The sequence below is a fragment of the Podarcis erhardii genome (assembly GCF_964252035.2).
Source record: "Podarcis erhardii genome assembly, chromosome: Z".
Lineage (NCBI taxonomy): Eukaryota > Metazoa > Chordata > Lepidosauria > Squamata > Lacertidae > Podarcis > Podarcis erhardii.
The window spans coordinates 44,331,540-44,350,795 of NC_138504.1; the positions used below are offsets into that span (position 1 = coordinate 44,331,540).

Here is a 19,256-nt window from a genome sequence, read left to right on the forward strand (position 1 = left end):
GGCTTACTGTATTATTATATAACCCATCCTATAGTTTAAGTCAATAGCAAAACTTTTTTATAAAACTGGCCAAATAATCTGCTTGGCATCCAAGTGATCACTGTGTGGTAACTGAACAGGAAAGGAAATCAGGGCAATTCCTGGGTTAGAATGTATTTCCTGCTCTGTCTATGTTATTTTAGAAATCCTCAGTAAGGCAACAGCTTTTGAGTATTCTTATAACTCCCTTATTTAAGGCCTCTCCTCACATACAGAGCTGTAATTCTATAAAACAAGAATTGGGGGCCCTGTGGCCCTCCAGGTGTTGTTGGAATTTCATCATTCTTGAGCAATGGGCCATGCTGGGTGAAGCTGATGGGAGTTGGAGTGCAACAACAACTAGAGGCCTACAGAATCCATAATCCTGGCATAAAATATTTCTACCCTAACAAAAGGAGACTTTTTGCAATGTTGGTGGATATGTCCCACTTGTGGGATATGTCCCATCGGTACTTGCTACTTATTGCCAATTCAGTTTGTAAAACCTAAAGTTCTTGCAGTTGATCAAAAGTTTTATTTACATGTTTATCTAGAAGGATCTCTACCAAAAAGGACTTCTTTCTTCTTATTTTTGGTATAGTGGTAACAGCAAAACTAGCATGAACAAAATGTAAAAACAAAACAAAACACATCTGTCAGCTAAGATCTTGGTATGTTAAATTTTGGGATGAAGCAATTGTGATTAAATGCTAGAGTGTATTCAGACTAATCAGGAAAATGATAAGAAAAAGTAATAATGAAGAGAAGTGGGAATTGTTTAGAACACCTTAGAATGCCATAGGGTTCATAATTCAGAATTATGTATTTTGGCAGTCTCTTCGATTGTTAAATGCACTTGTGTGCACACAAACATCCCATATATATCCCCTCAAAATATTTATATTTATGATTTTCAGAGGGGTGGCCATGTTAGTCCATGGCAGCATTAACAATAAAGAGAATTGTGGCTGAGGAACTTTAAAGACTAGGAAATTAATTATGGGATGAAATCTCATAGGCTGCAGTCCATTTCATCAGATGTATACAAAAAGGCATCTGCAGCAGTCAACACACAATCTTCAGTTAAACCTAATCTATCTGGTAGGCTAAAGCTTCCTGCAGCCAATCGGAAGCATGCCTTGCTTTCTGAACGTTTTGAAAGTTGAACAAACTTCTGGAACGGATTCCATTCGACTTCCGAGCTACAACTGTATATAGGTAAAAACTGATGTTCCAGTGAGGTATGGTAGTGAGTTAGAAGTCTCTTATCAGCTTCCATGCTGAAAGAGATAGTTGTGTGGCGTTTACGGTGGCTGAGAAGTTTTCCAGCTGCCAGAAAATTCATTCCAGGGTCAGGAGTGAAACATGTGGTCGTCCTCTTGAAGTTTTCTAAGAACTGTGTCTCACAGGAGGGTCCGGAAGACAGCATGTCTGGCACCCTGGGTGAGTAGAACAGCTCTGAAGCCAAGGAAATTAAAACCTTGCCCAAACTACACAACAGCCTGCTATGGACACTTGGGTTGCAACACATTATTTTCTTAGCTATAGAATGAATTGAGGAAGAAATTGAAAAATAATTCTTTATAAAAGCACACAAATAAGAGATAAGAGATCTGTGGACAGCTTAAAACGACAATCCTACAGGCTGGAATCATTCTCAAGAAGCATTAAAGGATCTATTGCCATTAAAGATATCAACAGACTATGACTCTTTATTGTCTGTAATTTAACTTGTACGTCTTCTGAAAGTCCATAAGTCTTCATCTCTTTGTGGAATTTACAGCTGCGTTATAAATCCTTAAGGGGGGGAGAGGTAGTAAATTAGGATTGATCAGAATATCTCACTGATCCTAGAAGATCGTTTGCAAGTGTTGCTTAAAGAGCAGCGAGTGGCATTGCAATCTGAATTCTGAGAAGTAATCCGAGAAGTAAAGGAAAAATCCAACAGAAAGATTAGCTTGTTGATTAGCAAAATAGAAGTGGAATCTGCAGATGACAGAGAGGGGCCATTTTTGCCTGATCATGTTGAATCTGCAGACCCTATGCTCAAAATATTTCTGATGCTCAGAGAAAAATGAACAGCTAATAGTTGAATAAACTGAATTACAAGAGGTGTTAGTGACAAGGCAAGACACGTTTTCTCCTGCCAGCTGTGACTTTAAGAGGTTGCTTAATGTGATTGCTGGGGGAGTGGATTTACAAATAGAGAAGGCTGCTAATGTACCCAAAGTTAGTTTTCCGACGGACTGGAAGGAGAGAAGAGAGAAGAATTGAGGAAAATGGACTGTTGATTAGTATGACACTGAGATATGTTGGAACCCTTAAAATAAAAACATCACAAAGAACTGGAAAAATATTAAGTTAGGCCATCAGAAGATAAAAATTAAAGAAGAGGCATACTGGACTTCTGGAGTGAGAAAGAATTAGAGCATCAGTCTGCTTGTTTGTTTAATAGGAATAAATGCAAGGTCTGAGTCCATACAAGTCCATACAAGGACTGCACTCCATGCCCACCAATCAGGGGAGCGCAAGGGGGTTGGGCAAGGTACAGTGGTACCTTGGGTTACATATGCTTCAGGTTACAGACTTCGCTAACCCAGAAATAGTACCTTGGGTTAAGAACTTTGCTTCAGGATGAGAACAGAAATCGTGCAGCGGTGGCGCAGTGGCAGCAGGAGGCTCCATTAAAGTGGTGCTTCAGGTTAAGAACAGTTTCAGGTTAAGAACAGACCTCCAGAATGAATTAAATTCTTAACTTGAGGTACCACTGTACAGCTGACTTGAATACCCAATTGTTATCCCATTTGGCTTGGAGAAGAAGCGTAGCTCAGTTGTCAGTTGGTCAGTTAACACTACCCAGATATCTGTTCAAAGTCAAACTCTGATAAAAATGCAAGGTCCAACAAATTCCTCCATTGCCTCACTGGCAATATCATTTCCCAGAAGACAGAAGAAGCAACAAGAGGATCATCTGTCTTGGGCCTAGTCCTCACAGATGGGAAGGAATTGATTAACAAAGTACTGAGAAGCTTCAGAGGAAGTGATCATGTCCTCTTGGGTTTCATTATGCAGAGGCAAGTAAAAGCTGAGTGCAGTCAGACAAGCACTCTAGACTTTAAGAAGCCCAATTTCAAAAAAGCTTAAGGAGCTACTGGGTGAGATCCCATGGTCAGAAATATTCAAAGAGCAGGTAGCTCAAGATGGTGGGAGTTTCTTGAAGGTGAAAGACTGAAGGTACAAACGCAGACAATTCTAACAAGAGAGCATGAGACATCTAAAAACATCTGTGGGTTGCATAAGGAGCTTACAGATAACCTAAGATTTAAGAAGGACATGTATAAGAAATGGAAAAGAGAAAGTACATGTGAAAGGATCTAGGAGTCTTGGTGGATCACAAGCTTAACATGAGTCAACTGGCTGATGCAGCAGCAAAAAACCCCAACCTAAGGCCATTTTAGGCTGCATCAACAGAAATATAGTGTCCAGATCAAGGGAAGTAATAGTCCCACTGTATTCTGCCTTGGTCAGACCACACCTGGAATACTGTGTCAAATTCTAGCACCACAATTTAAGAAGGCTGTTGACAAGCTGGAACGTGCACAGAGGAGGGCAACCAAGATGATCAAGGGTCTGGAAACTAAGCCTTATGAGGAGTGATTGAAGGAGCTGTGTATGTTTAGCCTGGAAAAGAGGAGCCTGGGAAGAGATATGATAGCCATCTTCAAATATCTTAAGGGCTTTCACATGGATGTGGTAGCATGCTTGCTTTTTCCTGCTCTGGAGGGTAGGACTCAAGGCAATGGCATCAAGTTACAAGAAAAGAGATTCCAATTAAACATTCAGAAAAACTTTCTGAAAGTAAGAACAGTCTGTTCGGCAGTGGAACAGACTCCCACAAGAGGTGGTGGACTCTCCTTCTTTGGAGGTATTTAAGCAGAGGTTGGATGGCCATCTGCCATGGATGCTTTAGCTGAGTTTCATGCACTGCAGGGGGTTGGACTAGATGATCCTCAGTGTCCTAATTGTAGAATTCTATGATTATATGATTCAATCTTCTCTTCTTGCTTGCATGCCTGGCTTATGCCACAAACTGTATGAACACAATTCATGCCACTTTACTGTTGTACACATTACTGAGCGCATTGAGAGTGCCAATTAAATATTCAATATATCCACAAGCACTACAGTACCAATGCCCAGCAAGTTCTACCATTTCGCTGGAAGGTATTTTCCTGATCTACTGACTTATAGCAAGGTAATCACTATGGCTTACAGCAAAGGCCAGGAAACTGTAATCTCCCCAGCGTGGGGCATTTATCTCTGGTGATGACAGCACCACCGTGACGTGAAGCGATGTCCGGCAAAGCAATGATCAATTTGCTCCATCATGTTAAATCTGCCATTCATCACTGGTGCCTGCTGTCAGGAGTGCAGGGATGCCTTTATCGGAGGCGGTTGATGCTGTTATTGACAGAGCAATAGACTTTGAAGGGAGCTCCCTCTACGGTTCAATGTAACCATTGATTAAAGGGTCTGATAAAGGACTTGCTCAAAGCTAAGCCATTTTATTTCAGTGGCACTAGAAGCAAGAAAAAATAGGTTGTGCAGGAAGCTACTCTTTCAGACCGGTGTACGGAATGCCCCGAAGCCAAAAGGTGGCATTACAAAGTTCTAAAAGCACTGGAAATAATTTTCTAGCACTCTAAATTCTGAGATCTTCAGAAGAGGCTTTCCTCTTTAAGCCCTCTTTCACTGCGAAGATCACATGGGCAGCAACTGAAGGCACAAGTCTTTATCTATGGCTGCATCCCAACTATGGAAATCTCTCCCAAGCATGTTCCCCCTGGAAGCACCATTGCTCTATTTTAGGAATGAAGCTGTCCTGTTCACTCAATTACTTGGTGGTTAATTCAATTTACCCATTGCTTTCTATCTCACTTTCTCTTTAATACTTTCTTTAAGTGCTGCCTTAGTTCAGAAGATCTTTTGTTGCTCCTTTCCATTTTCCAAGTATATAACGGTAATTACATCTGATGCCCTTTTAAAATGTGGGGTTTTTTGGAGGGGGAGTATTGGGTTGTTGTTGTTGTTATTTTGATCATGTATTTTGAGGTTTTCTATTTTGATTTTATTCTCTGAATCGCCCTGAGACCTGCGAGTATAGGGCAGTATATAAATTCTAATCATAATCATAATAAGTAGTAGTGGTGGTCTTTCTTTCTTTCTTTCTTTCTTTCTTTCTTTCTTTCTTTCTTTCTTTCTTTCTTTCTTTCTTTCTTTCTTTCTTTTATAGATGTGTGCTTTTATAAAGAATTATGAAATCCACCAAGGAAAACAGGTAGTTGCCTTAAAATGAGTTGATTTGTCTGACAGTCTAGTATTGCCTTCTCTGACTGACAGCAAATCTCCAGGATCTCAGGACAAGGTTTTCCCCGCCATCTACTATCTGATCCTTTTGACCGGAGATGGGAAGGTTTGGACCTGTGACCACCTGCTTGCAAAGCATGTGCTCTGTCACTGAGCAATAGCCCCTCCCTGAAAGAAGGTGGGGAGGCAGTGTGGTATTCAATTATTCACAAGGGGGTGATAGGCAAATTGTTTTACACCACTGTGATATTTTACCCTCATGAGAATTCTTGAGGTAGATAGCTATTGCTCCCATTTTAGGGAAGGAGAACAGAATCTGAAAGACATTTACTTGTCTCCAGGGATCTGCAACAAAATCCTGTCCAAGTCTGAGTTTGAATCATGCCACCAGATCGAAATATCCAAAGACCCTCTGGCAAAGGCAATTTTAAGGAGGACATCTTTAAAGGGCATCACAGCCAATCTACACACCCTACCACCAATCAGCATATTTTCCCTTCTGATGGGGGCGGCGGCGGTGTAATGCCAGAGACCATGCAATGAACCAAAAGCAAGTGAGTTCACTCTAGAGGAAAAAAATAAGATGAATCTGCAGCAAGCTAAAGAGAAAACATGCTTCCAGCTGATCCTCCCATCAAAGCTCCTCTAGAGCATGCCAGGCAAGTGCGGGGCCTTTCTATCTCTCCACAGTTACTATAACGATAGAGCCATAAGTCATGTCACCACAACAGCTAAGTCTCTGCTCCTGTGATTTATGTCTGCAGATGCTAATAATTAAATAAATAATATTACATAAACATTGTCTTTTTAGAACTGGTGGCAGAGCAAGTGCCCCTCAAGTTCCCAATGTGCAACGTGAGAATAAGAGGGCAAAGTGAGCAAATGCAACAGGCTTTGAAGCAGGAAGGCAGAAAATGCAAAAGATTCCTTAACTTCTTAAAAAAAAAAAAGAAGAAGAAATTTTGTAGGGGATTCAGGTGTGTCCCCCAGCCCCGAGTTTCCCTTCACAGGGATGGAGGGAAAGCCATTCAGTTTTCATTTCCATGCAGACTTGCCTAATTCACAATAAGCAAAATGGTGTACAGCTTATCTCTGGAAACATTGCACTTCTCCAAATTGTGTCATGCAGTTCTCCAACGCAAACATGTGCACAGATATGCATAAATTAATGAAAATAAGCTACAAAGCTACGAGAAAGATGTATTGGGAAATAACCTAAGCACACCGCTTCCCTAGCACATGTGCAGAATAGATCTTAAGTAACCATACACCCTCCACTATCTCTTCTGCACACAGTTTAGCGTTCCTGCAATGAACAGACACTAGTAATTAGGCCTGGTTTGCGTGTCGTGGTAACCCAAATCATGGTGTACTGTTATTGCATAAATATGCTGGTTTCTGGAGGGAGCTTGCACATACTTTCCTGCTCCTTCCTGGGCTTTCTAGGTTACTGTGGGACTGTAGCTAAGCCAGATTTTAACTTGGCATTTTGTCTGAACCTGGGATTGTGCTTAAGACATGAAATTATTCCCATTCACAAAGTCTCAAAGATCCAAAGAATCCTACACATAAACACCCTTTATAAATACCATCATCTCTAGAAAGCAGAATCCTTTTCTGAACCAGCACACAAAAGCAGATCAGCATCCCCACCACCACAAAACCCTCACCACACATATCTGCTGCACTCAAGACACCTTCATTAAGATAGAAGGGTCATGCTGAGACCTTCACCCTGAGAGCTATAAAGAACTTAAGTATTTTCACAATGCAGGTGCTTGACAATTTTCCTCCATTAAGCTCTTAGCAAAGCATGACCTTCAGGCAAAGGTGTCAGGCTAATAAGAGGCCTAGAGGAATATGGTGTGCTCAAAAATAAGGGCTGGGGGTGGGGATGCTACCATGCCTACAGAGGAGGGGAGAGGAATGCCCTGGCGGCCTTGCTGCTAAGGCAACATGTCATAACATGGTCAGGAGAGCATCCAGTTCAGTGGCAGGTATAAAATAAGTCTGGGAAACAAAGCCAGGCTGTGCTCCAAGGAACCTCACAAGCAGGTCTTATATTCCAATGGATGTCAGAGAAAAGAGAGTGAAAGATCAGCCTGGGACAACAACTCGTACAGGGCTTACATCAGGCTTCCCCAGCCTGCCGCCTTACAGATGTCCTTGATCTGGGGTGTGGGTGACAGTCTTCTGGCTTGTCAAACCTACTACACTGTTGTTGCTTTCCTAGAAACCCTAAGATCCACCAACCAGTGGCAAGTGCAAAAGATACCAGGTTAGAATGAAAGAACAGGTACATCTGAGCACATTCTAAGCCGGTAATTTTGCTTTCAGTAATTTTTGTGTGCAGGCCTTTCACACAAAAGTTCATTCCTGTACCTCGCAAGACGAAATTAATTCGTTCTGTGAGTTTTTTCGTCTTGCGATTTTTTCGTCTTGCGAAGCACGGACTTTGGGAAAGCTTCAAAAATCACCAAAGTCTTCAAAAACCTCAAAAAAGGCGTGCTATGAGTTGCTCCTCGAAGTCAAGTCGCAACTGCACCCCCTGAATGCACGGTTTTAAGAAAAAGGAAACAAACTTGCAAGACAAAGGAAACAAACTTGCAAGACGTTTTCGTCTTGTGAAGCAAGCCCATAGGGAAATTCGTCTTGCGAAGCAACTCAAAAAACGAAAAACTCTTTCGTCTTGCGAGTTTTTCGTCTTACGAGGCATTCGTCTTGCGAGGTACCACTGTATATATATATATATTCCTGTCTTTAAAGAATTGGGAGCAAGAAACCCTTGCTGATCTTCTGCTTGTCAGAGATCTACCAGTAGATCCTGATCCACCTTCTGACCATTAGCTATCATCAGCCCCAGCCTGCCAGGTCATGGATCAGGAATGATGGATCTGGTGGGCACCATGTTGGCTACCCCCACCCCCATTATAGATGTTCAACAATATCTGCAATTTTTGTTTGAGGAAGGAATAATACGAAGATAACAATCTAAATTGTTTCAGGAAAGTACTATCTGTACTCATCAGGAGCAGCTGAGGACATTTTTGTCTCAACAAACTTTCCTAGCTAGGTGAAATGGTCTCCTCTGCCTTAGGTGTTAATTCTCTATTGTTTTAAAACCTATTTTCAGTTGCTTTTGTACTGCTTATAAATCCATTTTAGCTGTTTTTATGAAGTATCTGCAAATTGCCTTAGGCACTTATGTAAGAAGTGCTTTAATAATAACAATATAATGAAGAAAATGGTGAAGGTGGGGGTAAAAACTGAGGAGGGAAGAAATAAACTTTTGGCTGTTTCTTGCAATGTGAACAAAACACAGAGACCCAGCTCTTAATTCTAGACTAACATCTCCACAGCAGCTTATGCAGCTGTGATCAAGATTACTTTCAAGTAAAAAGATATGGAGAAATCATTGAATGCTACACAAATTCCGTCTTTCAGGCTGCGCTGCACCTGAGAAGAGCTCAGGTTTGAATACAGACACAATATATCACTCTTTGGTTCCCAATGTATTTGTGGAGCCTTCCATAATCCAACATCAAATATTTATTACCACATTTATTAAATGTTAAATAATTTAACATCTGCTGTGTGTCACCGAGGTGTTCAGTTAACTATTTTCCCTTTGTTGCATCTGAGTCTCCAGTTTTTTCACATCTTGTATTCTAAAGTTGTGGTTCTCTTCTTAAGAGGCACAACCACAGACCTTCTGCAGCTCTCTCATATTCTTGTCCCTACTGTTGTTGTTTTCCTCATGGGCAAGATTAACCACCTGCCAATGTGTATTTAAATAGTCCCCCCCCCCAATAGTGTTGAATCAAAATAGTGGGTTATCAATCCAAGTCTTCATCAACTAGCTTTGGGCATAGAAGCACAAGTGATGCATTTAATTTTATACATGGCAAACCAGTTAGTCTATGAGGCAGGACACCATTGCTGTTGTCTGGGAAGTGGGAGCATTTATAATTATTTCTTCACTGGGGAAAAATTTGTAGCCTTGTCTACTACCAAGCCTGCCTAACTTGCAATGGAAAGTAACACCTGAACATGAATTTGGAGTTTCAAAACAATCCAAATTATGAGCTCTCATATGCAAATTCTAAGAGATTTTCTATGGGTGTGGACTGGCGCGCGCGCACACACACACACGTTTAGAAGTGAACTCTTGTGCATAACTTAGCTCACTATGATAATTATGGAGCCATTTTATTCATCCCTCGTAACCCCTTCCCAGAGCACAGTTGTGAACAGAACTGATTTGCTGTCCCTTATGTCAATCATGAAACAACCTTCACTCCCTCTTGGAGCAGTGTTCCAACAACAACAAAGGGAAATAATACCGTATTGGCCTGAATATAAGCCTCACTTTCCCCCCCAAACTCTGGCCGTGAAAAGTTAAAGTGTGGCTTATATTCGCGACCTTACAGTATGCAGCCAGGAGCGTGGGGCAAACAGCACCAGGAGTGCAGCAAAGCAGTGCCTGCCCTGTTCATGGTCCCCCGTCCTCTCCCCCAAGGCCGGGAAAGGAGAGAGTGAGGAACGGGAAAGGCCACCGGCAATGCAACGTGGCTCCCCCCCCAGTATGCAGCCAGGAGCAGTGAGGAATGTAGCGGCTTATATTCTGGGTTTTCTCTTTCTTTCTTTCTTTCTTTCTTTCTTTCTTTCTTTCTTTCTCTCCCCCCCTCCAATTTTAAAGGTGCAGCTTATATTCGGGTGCAAGTTATATTTGGGCCAATACGGTTATAATCCAAACTATTTATAATTTAACATATACAGAATGCCAAGGAAAGGTTTGATGAGCTAACCATGCACATCACCTGAATAGGCAAATAACAGTATTTGATATAAGGATAGCAAAAGCATTTAGAGCAGGATTGATATTATCTGAAAAGCCAAAGTGCTTGCTTGAAACAGGGAAGGGGGCAGGGGCACAGAGCTCACTCCACAGCAAAAAAACAAAAAAAACAAAAACAAAAAAACAAAAAAACCCCACCATTTAAATTTATTATTTATTTTATTATTAAATTTATATTCTGCCTTTCTTTCCAAAGGAGCCCTGGACAGCAAAGACACAAGTGATAAAACAATTAAAACGTCAAAAACAATTTCACTGCAGAAGCAGTCGGGGAAAAGATTTTTACTTATAAGGCTTGTTGAAAAACTGAAGTCTTCAGTCAGGGCCAAAATTATAACATAGACAATGCCTGTCTAGTATTTAATGCAGGGAATTCTCAAAGGGAAACGGCCACCACCCTAAGGGCCCCGATGCATGGTAAGACAGTATCTGCAGGAAGCCCTCTTTGTTTAAATATTAACAGATGTGCCTGTGCACAACCCAGGTTCTCTAGCCTGGAGTACAACTGCAGAAAAACCAAGAGAAAAACAACACATCTCCCATCTCTACAAAGGAACAAGTTCGTATCACTATAAATATCAAGGGTATCATTAACAGCATAATATGAGGGCTCATCAGGTACCCTATTTTTCGCTCTGTAAGACGCACCAGACCACAAGACGCACCTAGTTTTTGGAGGAGGAAAACAAGAAAAAAATATATTCTGAATCTCAGAAGCCAGAACAGCAAGAGGGATCAATGCGCAGTGAAAGCAGCAATCCCTCTTGCTGTTCTGGCTTCTGGGATAGCTGTGCAGCCTGCATTTGCTCCATAAGACGCACACACATTTCCCCTTACTTTTTAGGAGGGAAAAAGTGAGTCTTATAGAGCAAAAAATACAGTAGATCAGTATGCTCATGCAGAGAGAGAAGCCTAGGTAGAGGTTTCACTGCAACAGCTCACTCCATTTTAGAAACCTAAATGGGTACTGCGACCTTCCCTCATCCACAGTGCAGGGAGTATCATCCTTACCTGACATCTGATGGATCTTCGGTCACCAGGACATCTGTTTTGCAGCTGGCCAGCGGATTTATAGAAAGCTCCACCGGAGGAACCACAAAGCTCTTGCTAACAGGCAGCCAGAGACCCTGGCCTAGGCTGTAGGTGGACCTTCAAAAAAGAACAGAAGATGAGAATGGTGCCTACATTCTCTACATTCTACATAGACTGTGGTTGCTCTAGTTCCCAAACTTGGTGCTCTTTTTAACACAGAATACTTGAGCTTTTTGCTACTTGCAAATTAATTGCTGACAGAAGTGTTGAACCTTATAGACTTATTTGTTCCTTAAGATTTCATGGTGGCTGGTGACCACTGGTACTAGTAGGGTGGAAGACAGGGAGGGTAACAAACAGTAGGTGGACCCAGAGAAAAAGACCACCAGAGCCAACTAATTCTGGTTTTGTCCCCACCCTCTTCCTCCCTGCTGAGTTATGCAAGAGGTAACCCTGAGATGGAGGGGGGAAGCTGACAGGTTCCTGGACTGGTTGGAAGGAAGAAGGGAGGCAAGTTGGTGAGGCTCCTGCAGCCAATCCAAAGCTGTGGATGGCTTCTGGGTGGGCGATGACGCTGGCGCGGCTTTGGATTGGCTGCAGGAAGTTCCTGCAGCCAGTCCGAAACCTCACTGCCCGCGCGCTGAGGTAAACCCAGCATGGCCATGGACGGAGAGGCCGGCGGGTGGGCAGCGGGTCTGGACTGCACCATGGGCATCGTGACGGGCGCATCATAGGGCTTCAGCCAGAGGTTGGCATGCCTGCTGGCCCCACACCTGGCGCCCGGCTTGACGCTGATGCTGGTGGTACGCTTGGCAGCCGCACTGAAGCAGCTAGAGAGCGAGCTGCGTGCCACCTGCCCGGCGCCCCGCATGTGCTGCCTGCCCACCGACCTGGCCTCGGACGACAGGCTGCAGCACATGGTGCACACCTCTTGGTAGCTCCACGGGGATGGCCAATGGAGTGGCTGCTGCTTGCTAACAACGCCGGTGAGCAGGTGCCACTGAGATGTGCTCCTGAGCACATGCAGAGTGCATTCCTCCTCCAGGTCCGGTGACAGCTGCAGGACCAGCTTGCAGGGTATTTATATTTTTCAAAATATAGTCCGGCCCCCCACAAGGTCTGAGGGACAGTGGACTGGCCCCCTGATGAAAACGTTTGCTGACCCCTGACCTACACTATGGTGTCTTTTGTGCTGGAATATTTTATGCAATCAAGAGGAGAATCACATGGTTTGCTTTTTTAATAACATTATTTACCTCAACTTTTGGTTCCCAGAAGAGCTTTCTAGGCAGATTACATTTTTTAAAAAATGAACAAAAAGCTAACAGTCAGGGACAGCAAAAAAGCAATTTTGCAACAGGGAAAACAAAAGCTGAACCCACAAGCTTTGGTGAAACGGAAGAGTCTTTATTAAACTTCAACAAACTAAAATATTGGGGACCCATCAAATTTCCCAAAGTACTGGATTCCCACAACCCAGGTGCCACAAATGAAAAGGCCTTGTCATAAGTCCCTGCCAGCCAAACTCTGACGGCTATGAGAGCAAGTAAGTGAGCTCTAACCTGATGCACAAAAAAAATATTAATTCTGCTTCTTGGCTGGCAAAGCACCTCAAAATTTTCTCTCAGGAGCTGGTGTAGTGGGCTATAGTGCTCTGGCGCAAAGAATCAGACAGGGCCAGACCCAGCCAGATGCATCTGAAAGGGATTCACTGTTCCCCTTATTTCTATTATTATTATTATTATTATTATTATTATTATTATTATTACTACTACTACTACTACTATTATTACCTATTAGTCACTTTTTAATAACTAGAAGCACATTTTAACAAGTGCATGCATTAAAACCAACCTCTGGAGTAGTGTGGGAATAAGCAGACATAGGGCATCCTTCACATAAGTCAAACACCTGGATGCAGTTAAATAAAGACATGCTACCACAAACAGTTAAAATGGACCCATCTAGCATTGTTAATAGGGTGAACTGAATAGTTTAAACACCCAGAAAATTAGTCATGTTGCCTGGCTCTCATCTTTAGTGAGACTCACCGAAGTATTTTTTCAGGTGCTTGTTCTCCTGTAACCAAGTCATAGCCCCTTTCCAGTGTTGTATATGGCCAAGGCCTGAAGGATATGGAAAAAGAAGAATCTTATGAAACCAGGAAAGGAGAGAACCTGTTAGCAGAGAGGTAGCATTTATTTTATTTATATACTACATTTTAGAGTGTAGCCTCACAATGTGACATACAAATCAAGTGTAGGAATGCAAGAAGCTGCCTCATAACAAGCCATAACATTGGTTCTTTCTTTACAATAGGGATGGGGGACCTTCTCCAACCCATGGGCCACGCTTCTTGGGGACTTGGTCCAGAAGCAAAAAATGGACATAGCAACAAATACAGAATTTTACATTTGTATAGTGGGGTGGTTTCTGCACACACACACACACACACACACACACACACACACATGCCTCTCTATACTACATCCAGACAAGCAAGAGGCATTATCAGAGTGAAAGGACACATCCCAGGTAGGCAAAAACTCTCAAGGAGGGGGCAGAGCTCAGTTGGTGAGCATACCCTCTCAACATTTCTTGGATGAAAATAGGGACACCCCATTCCATAATGTTATTTTTTTTTCTATTTATATCCCACACAGCCACTCTGATCAGCTTCCAACATATAAAAATAATAATAAAACATTAAAAATAAAAACCTTCCCTATACAGGATTGCCTTCAGACAGCTCAGGGATCAGATAAATCCAACGTTTCTCCAATGAAAATAGGAAAAGTTGGACATTCTGGGATCAAACCAGAAACCGGGATGGCTTCTCTAAATCAGGGTGGCGGGGAAGGGGTGGCGGCGTTTGCACCTTCAAGCACCTACTTGGCCAAGGTGGAAAGCAGGAGGCTAGACTGGTTGGGACATTCATGTGGCCCAGCAGGGATCAGTCTGGATGCAACAGGTAGGCCAGTCCCCACCACTACCATTTGCCAACTTTTATTGCCTTTCCCATTTAGAATACTTTGCACTCACCCTTCACTGTGTCCCCAGTCATTGCGCACACACAAGTGTTGATGTACAGGGTCAGGGCCATAGCCCTCGTGACAGCTGCACTCACCTAGAAAGAGAGAACACATGCTGGAATGCTAAACTCCTAGCAATGGGATAGTTCACCACCTCTCACGAAAGTCTGTTCCACTGTTGAACAGCTCTAACTGTCAGAAAGTTCTTTCTGATGTTCAGTCGGAATCTCCTTGAAGTCATTGGTTTAGGTCTTACCCTCCAGGGCAGAAGGAAACAAGCTTGCACCACCTTCCATGTGGCTATCATATCTCCTCTCAGTCTCCTTTTTACCAGTCTAAACATACCCAATTCCTCATAAGGCTTGGTTTCCAGACCCTTGATCATCTTGGTTGCCCTCCTCGTACAAATTCAAGTTTGTCAACAACCTTCTTAAATTGTTCAAAGTGGGATATAAGGGCTCATGAAATTCTGAAGATATTCTGGACTCAGTTTGTACAAATGAAAGCCAAGAAACTAAAGAGTACATTGAACCAACCTCATGATGTGTTATATGTGAATGTTAGCATGGAATGGAACAAAGAACACAGGAAGGTATCACTTGGCCCACTGACCGGCAGCAGCTCCTCAATGTTTCAAGCAGGGAATCTTTCACAGCCCTACCTAGAGTTGCCAAGGACTGAACCTGAGAGCTTTTCCAAATCAGATGCTCTGCTATGTCCTTTCTCCTAAAGAGAAACCCAATACACATTCTAACATTCTGAAACACATCCTTAATATGAGAAGGAGGGGGGAGAAGAGAAACCAAAAGCGTATTCCATGTACTAATAAATATAATTTTTATATTAAATATCAGTTCATATGCAACTTTCTTGCATGGGGGGAGGAGAAAGGACTAAAGCTTCCCTTCCCGTTTGGCAAGATGTGGGAACAGATGACCCACACCTGGGGCAAGCAGTCAGCTGCCATGTGGCACACCATTCTTAGATGGCTTAGATTGATCCTTTGTTTCACAGAAATACATATCCCCAAGCAAGCGCTGGCAAAAATATATAATAAAAGATTAATTGGATTTGTTCATCCAGGAGCCGTTAAAAGCCTGTGTTGATTTTTCTTCTCCTTTCCCCTTCAGCTGACATTTTCTGTTGACAAAGCACCAAGCTAGGGCAAGTTTTAAGCACAGTTGGCATAAAGAAGATTGAGGGCCTCTTTGCATAACTCCCCATCACATATGTTCCAGTAGCTCCAGCTATTCCTATTTATCAGGGACAGCTCCAATTTGATCACTATCTCTGGTTTATCTTTTGGAAGATACCTTGTCAATATTTTGTTAGTGTGAGTTGCCATTCCTCAGATATATTTATTTGTTTATAAAAGTATTTTTATACAGTCATATTTTAAAATGTCATATACCGCTTTAACTGTCTTATAATTCTTCCTCCTTTTTAACTGTGGACATGTTTGCCACTCTGGGCTTCTTCAGCAGAAATTTCAATTCAATAAATGAATAAATATGAAAAAATAGTAGGGCGGGGTAAAATAAATAAATACTGTACCATTAAAAAAATAACCACAATACATATAATAATTAAAATGACTGGTAAATAAATTTAAACGGCTGCAGAAATCTGTTAGCCACCTGCCCCATCTGTCCCATCAACAATCCAGCTGCTGCAGTCCCATATAAAGTGTATTGCATACAAATGGCAAAGTGATCCCAATCCAGACACAGTGGTACCTTGGGTTAAGAACTTAATTTGTTCTGGAGGTCTGTTCTTATCACTGCACGATTTCTGTTCTCATCCTGAAGCAAAGTTCTTAACCCAAGGTACTATTTCTGGATTAGCGGAGTCTGTAACCTGAAGCGTATGTAACCCGAAGTACCACTGTATGACTACTGCAGGCCTACCAGACAAAGCTGGTAAAAGGCCCTCCTACTTATGAGAGGTCACTTAGGTCTATTATGACAACCCCACCCCCAGCCTTAGAAGGAGTCCAACCCCAACCATAAAAGGAAACTGTCCAGATTTCAGTTCCAAACCCTAAGCCCCTAACAGTTAGGTGGCAGACCTGGGAAATGAATGCATTGTATCTCAAGTGCATACAGAAAGAGTGCTGCTGGATCAGACCAAAGGCCCCTCCTAGTAGCCCAGCATCCTCTTGTCACAGTAGCCAAAGGCATGCATCCTATCTCTAGTGTACATGAATGTGCATGCATAGTCATCAGCCCCCAAAACAATGCAGTCCTGGACAATGCCCAGCCTAAACTTCAATGTACTGCAATTTCCAGAATGTATTTTCAACTGTCACCAACAGATTGTAGGCAACCATGCTTATCAAATGTATCTTTCTTTAGCCAAAAGAGCAAACACCTTTATTGGGCTTTAAATCAGTGGGAAACAGGGCAGAGTAGATTATATCAATACTGCAGAGTTAGTAAATGCTACTGAGTGCAGCAGATGGAACAGAACTTTCAGGCTATGGGTAGTGGTGGCAGGGACAGGCATAACCGGCATGAGAACTGAGCTATCCCAGTCTTGAACTTGTTTTCATTTGAGAAATGGTGGAAGGTATGCAAATGCCTCCCTTCGCCTAGCTAAAGAAGGGAGATGCACAGATTGAAAGCTGCTTCCACTAAGGAAGTACAGTGGTACCTCAGGTTACAAATACTTCGGGTTACAGACTCCACTAACCCGGAGGTAGTGCCTCGGGTTAAGAACTTTGCTTCAGGATGAGAACAGAAATCGTGCTCTGGCGGTGTGGCGGCAGCAGGAGGCCCCATTAGCTAAAGTGGTATCCCAGGTTAAGAACAGTTTCAGGTTAAGAACGGACCTCCAGAACGAATTAAATTTGTAACCAGAGGTACCACTGTAATACAGTCTGATAAACTTGCTCTTATGATCATCGGGTTCCTTAAAATCTCTCACTGGGATTAGGTAAGCATCTTTTGTTGCCAAAGATAAGTGAAATGGGTTCATCTGCTGGACATTTTTCTTTTCTTTTCTTTCACTGAGGGGAAAAAAAAAAGTCCTGTAAAGGAGGGGAGGGGAAAATAAGAGGAGCTAATGATGTGCTAAATTGCAACAGCACCTTCATAAAATATTCACCGTCTTAAACATGTCTAATATTAAAGATTAAATGTCCTGGGATTTGTCCTAGTGACTCCAGAGGCCTGATTTATGATCTGCCAGAAGCCGCTAACTTTGTGATTCATGATGCAAGGTTTTGAATTGTAACCTTTCCAAAAAGAAGTGGGGGTTGGACCGAGGAAGGGTTAGCTGTTCTCTACTTGGGAGGAACTGTTCTTTCCTCGGGTAGGGAGGGAGAACTTAAAGGGATGGCCCACATTTAATGCTCTTTTTTTTTTTTTTTAGGATCTTGAACACAAGTGGAAAGAAGCATTAATAAGTCATTTTCTTCGTACAGTGCTTAGTATGCAAGTTTCTTACTGCCTGGATCATTAATTCCTCACTCTTATTGCATAACAAATATGTGTTCTGCAATCATGCAGCATTTTAAAAAAAGGGGTCGTGAAAGTGTAACGGCAAAGAAAGGGGACCTTTGTCCTGATGTCAGATAATTTTTGGCTCCATGGACTTTTGTTTCAGCCTTCCTACAACACTCCCTGCAGAGTTGTTTTAGGTTTTAGCTCATATAGTGTGCACAGTGCAGGGTTGACACCTTTGGTTGGGTAAAATAAGGAACATGTCAGGCAAAATATGGGACAAGTTGAGGGGGTGGGGAAGAATTAGGAGGCTAAAAATTACTTGGTGCAGAAATGACTTGTTTCCAATGTTGGTCACACCCACAGAGTGGACCCAATGAAATTTCTGGATCTGAGTTAGCAATGCACATTAATTTCAATAATTCACATCCTCCCCGCCTGCTGGATTTCTGCCTATAAGAAGAATGATAAAACCCCACCAAAGAGAGGTGGTAAAGGGACCCCTGACCATTAGGTCCAGTCGTGGCCGACTCTGGGGTTGCGGCGCTCATCTTGCTTTATTGGCCGAGGGAGCCGGCGTACAGCTTCTGGGTCATGTGGCCAGCATGACTAAGCTGCTTCTGGCGAACCAGAGCAGTGCACGGAAACGCCGTTTACCTTCCCGCCGGAGCGGTATCTATTTATCTACTTGCACTTTGACGTGCTTTCGAACTGCTAGGTTGGCAGGAACAGGGACCGAGCAACAGGAGCTCACCCCGTCGCGGGGATTCGAACTGCCGACCTTCTGATCGGCAAGTCCTAGGCTCTGTGGTTTAACCCACAGCGTCACCCACGTCCAAGTGAGGAGGAGATAGCAACAAATTCTGTTTCTCTTCCTAGGAGAGCTTTGCCTCCAACATCCCTTTCCGTATATATAGCCAGTTCATATATATGCCAGTTCATTCACACACATGTATGCATCATAATCAGAGAAGTCCATTCAACCACCAGGGTTACATCTTTTCTTGTCACCTATTTGAGGCATTTTTAAAAGAACTCATGGGACGTGGATGGCGCTGTGGGTTAAACCACAGAGCCTAGGGCTTGCCGATCAGAAGGTCAGTGGTTCGAATCCCCGCGACGGGGTGAGCTTCTGTTGCTCCATCCCAGCTCCTGCCAACCTAGCAGTTCAAAAGCATGTCAAAGTGCAAGTAGATAAATAGGTACCGCTCCAGCGGGAAGGTAAATGGCATTTCCGTGCACTGCTCTGGTTTGCCAGAAGCGGCTTAGTCATGCTGGCCACATGACCCGGAAGCTGTACACCGGCTTTCTCGGCTGATAAAGCGAGATGAGCGCTGCAACCCCAGAGTTGGTCACGACTGGACCTAATGGTCAGGGGCCCCTTTACCTTTTACTAAAAAGAACTCATCTGTTATCTATAGGCATTCATGGAATCATAGAAATGTACAGCTGGAAGGGACCCTGGGGGTCATCTAGCTCAACCTCTTGCAGTGCAGGAATCTTAAC

General features: G+C 42.9%; 1 protein-coding gene across 2 annotated transcripts in view; it reads right to left on the minus strand.

Annotated features, from left to right (window-relative positions):
- Nucleotides 1–19,256, minus strand: part of ASTN2 (astrotactin 2) — a 658,777-nt gene that overhangs the window by 290,545 nt on the left and 348,976 nt on the right. For both annotated transcript variants that reach the window (XM_081847443.1, XM_081847444.1), the window contains exons 8-10: nt 14,318–14,402; nt 13,327–13,401; nt 11,255–11,392 (exon numbers count right to left, since the gene is read on the minus strand). In XM_081847443.1, coding sequence (XP_081703569.1) covers nt 11,255–11,392; nt 13,327–13,401; nt 14,318–14,402 — 298 coding nt within the window. The remainder of the gene's footprint in view (nt 1–11,254; nt 11,393–13,326; nt 13,402–14,317; nt 14,403–19,256) is intronic.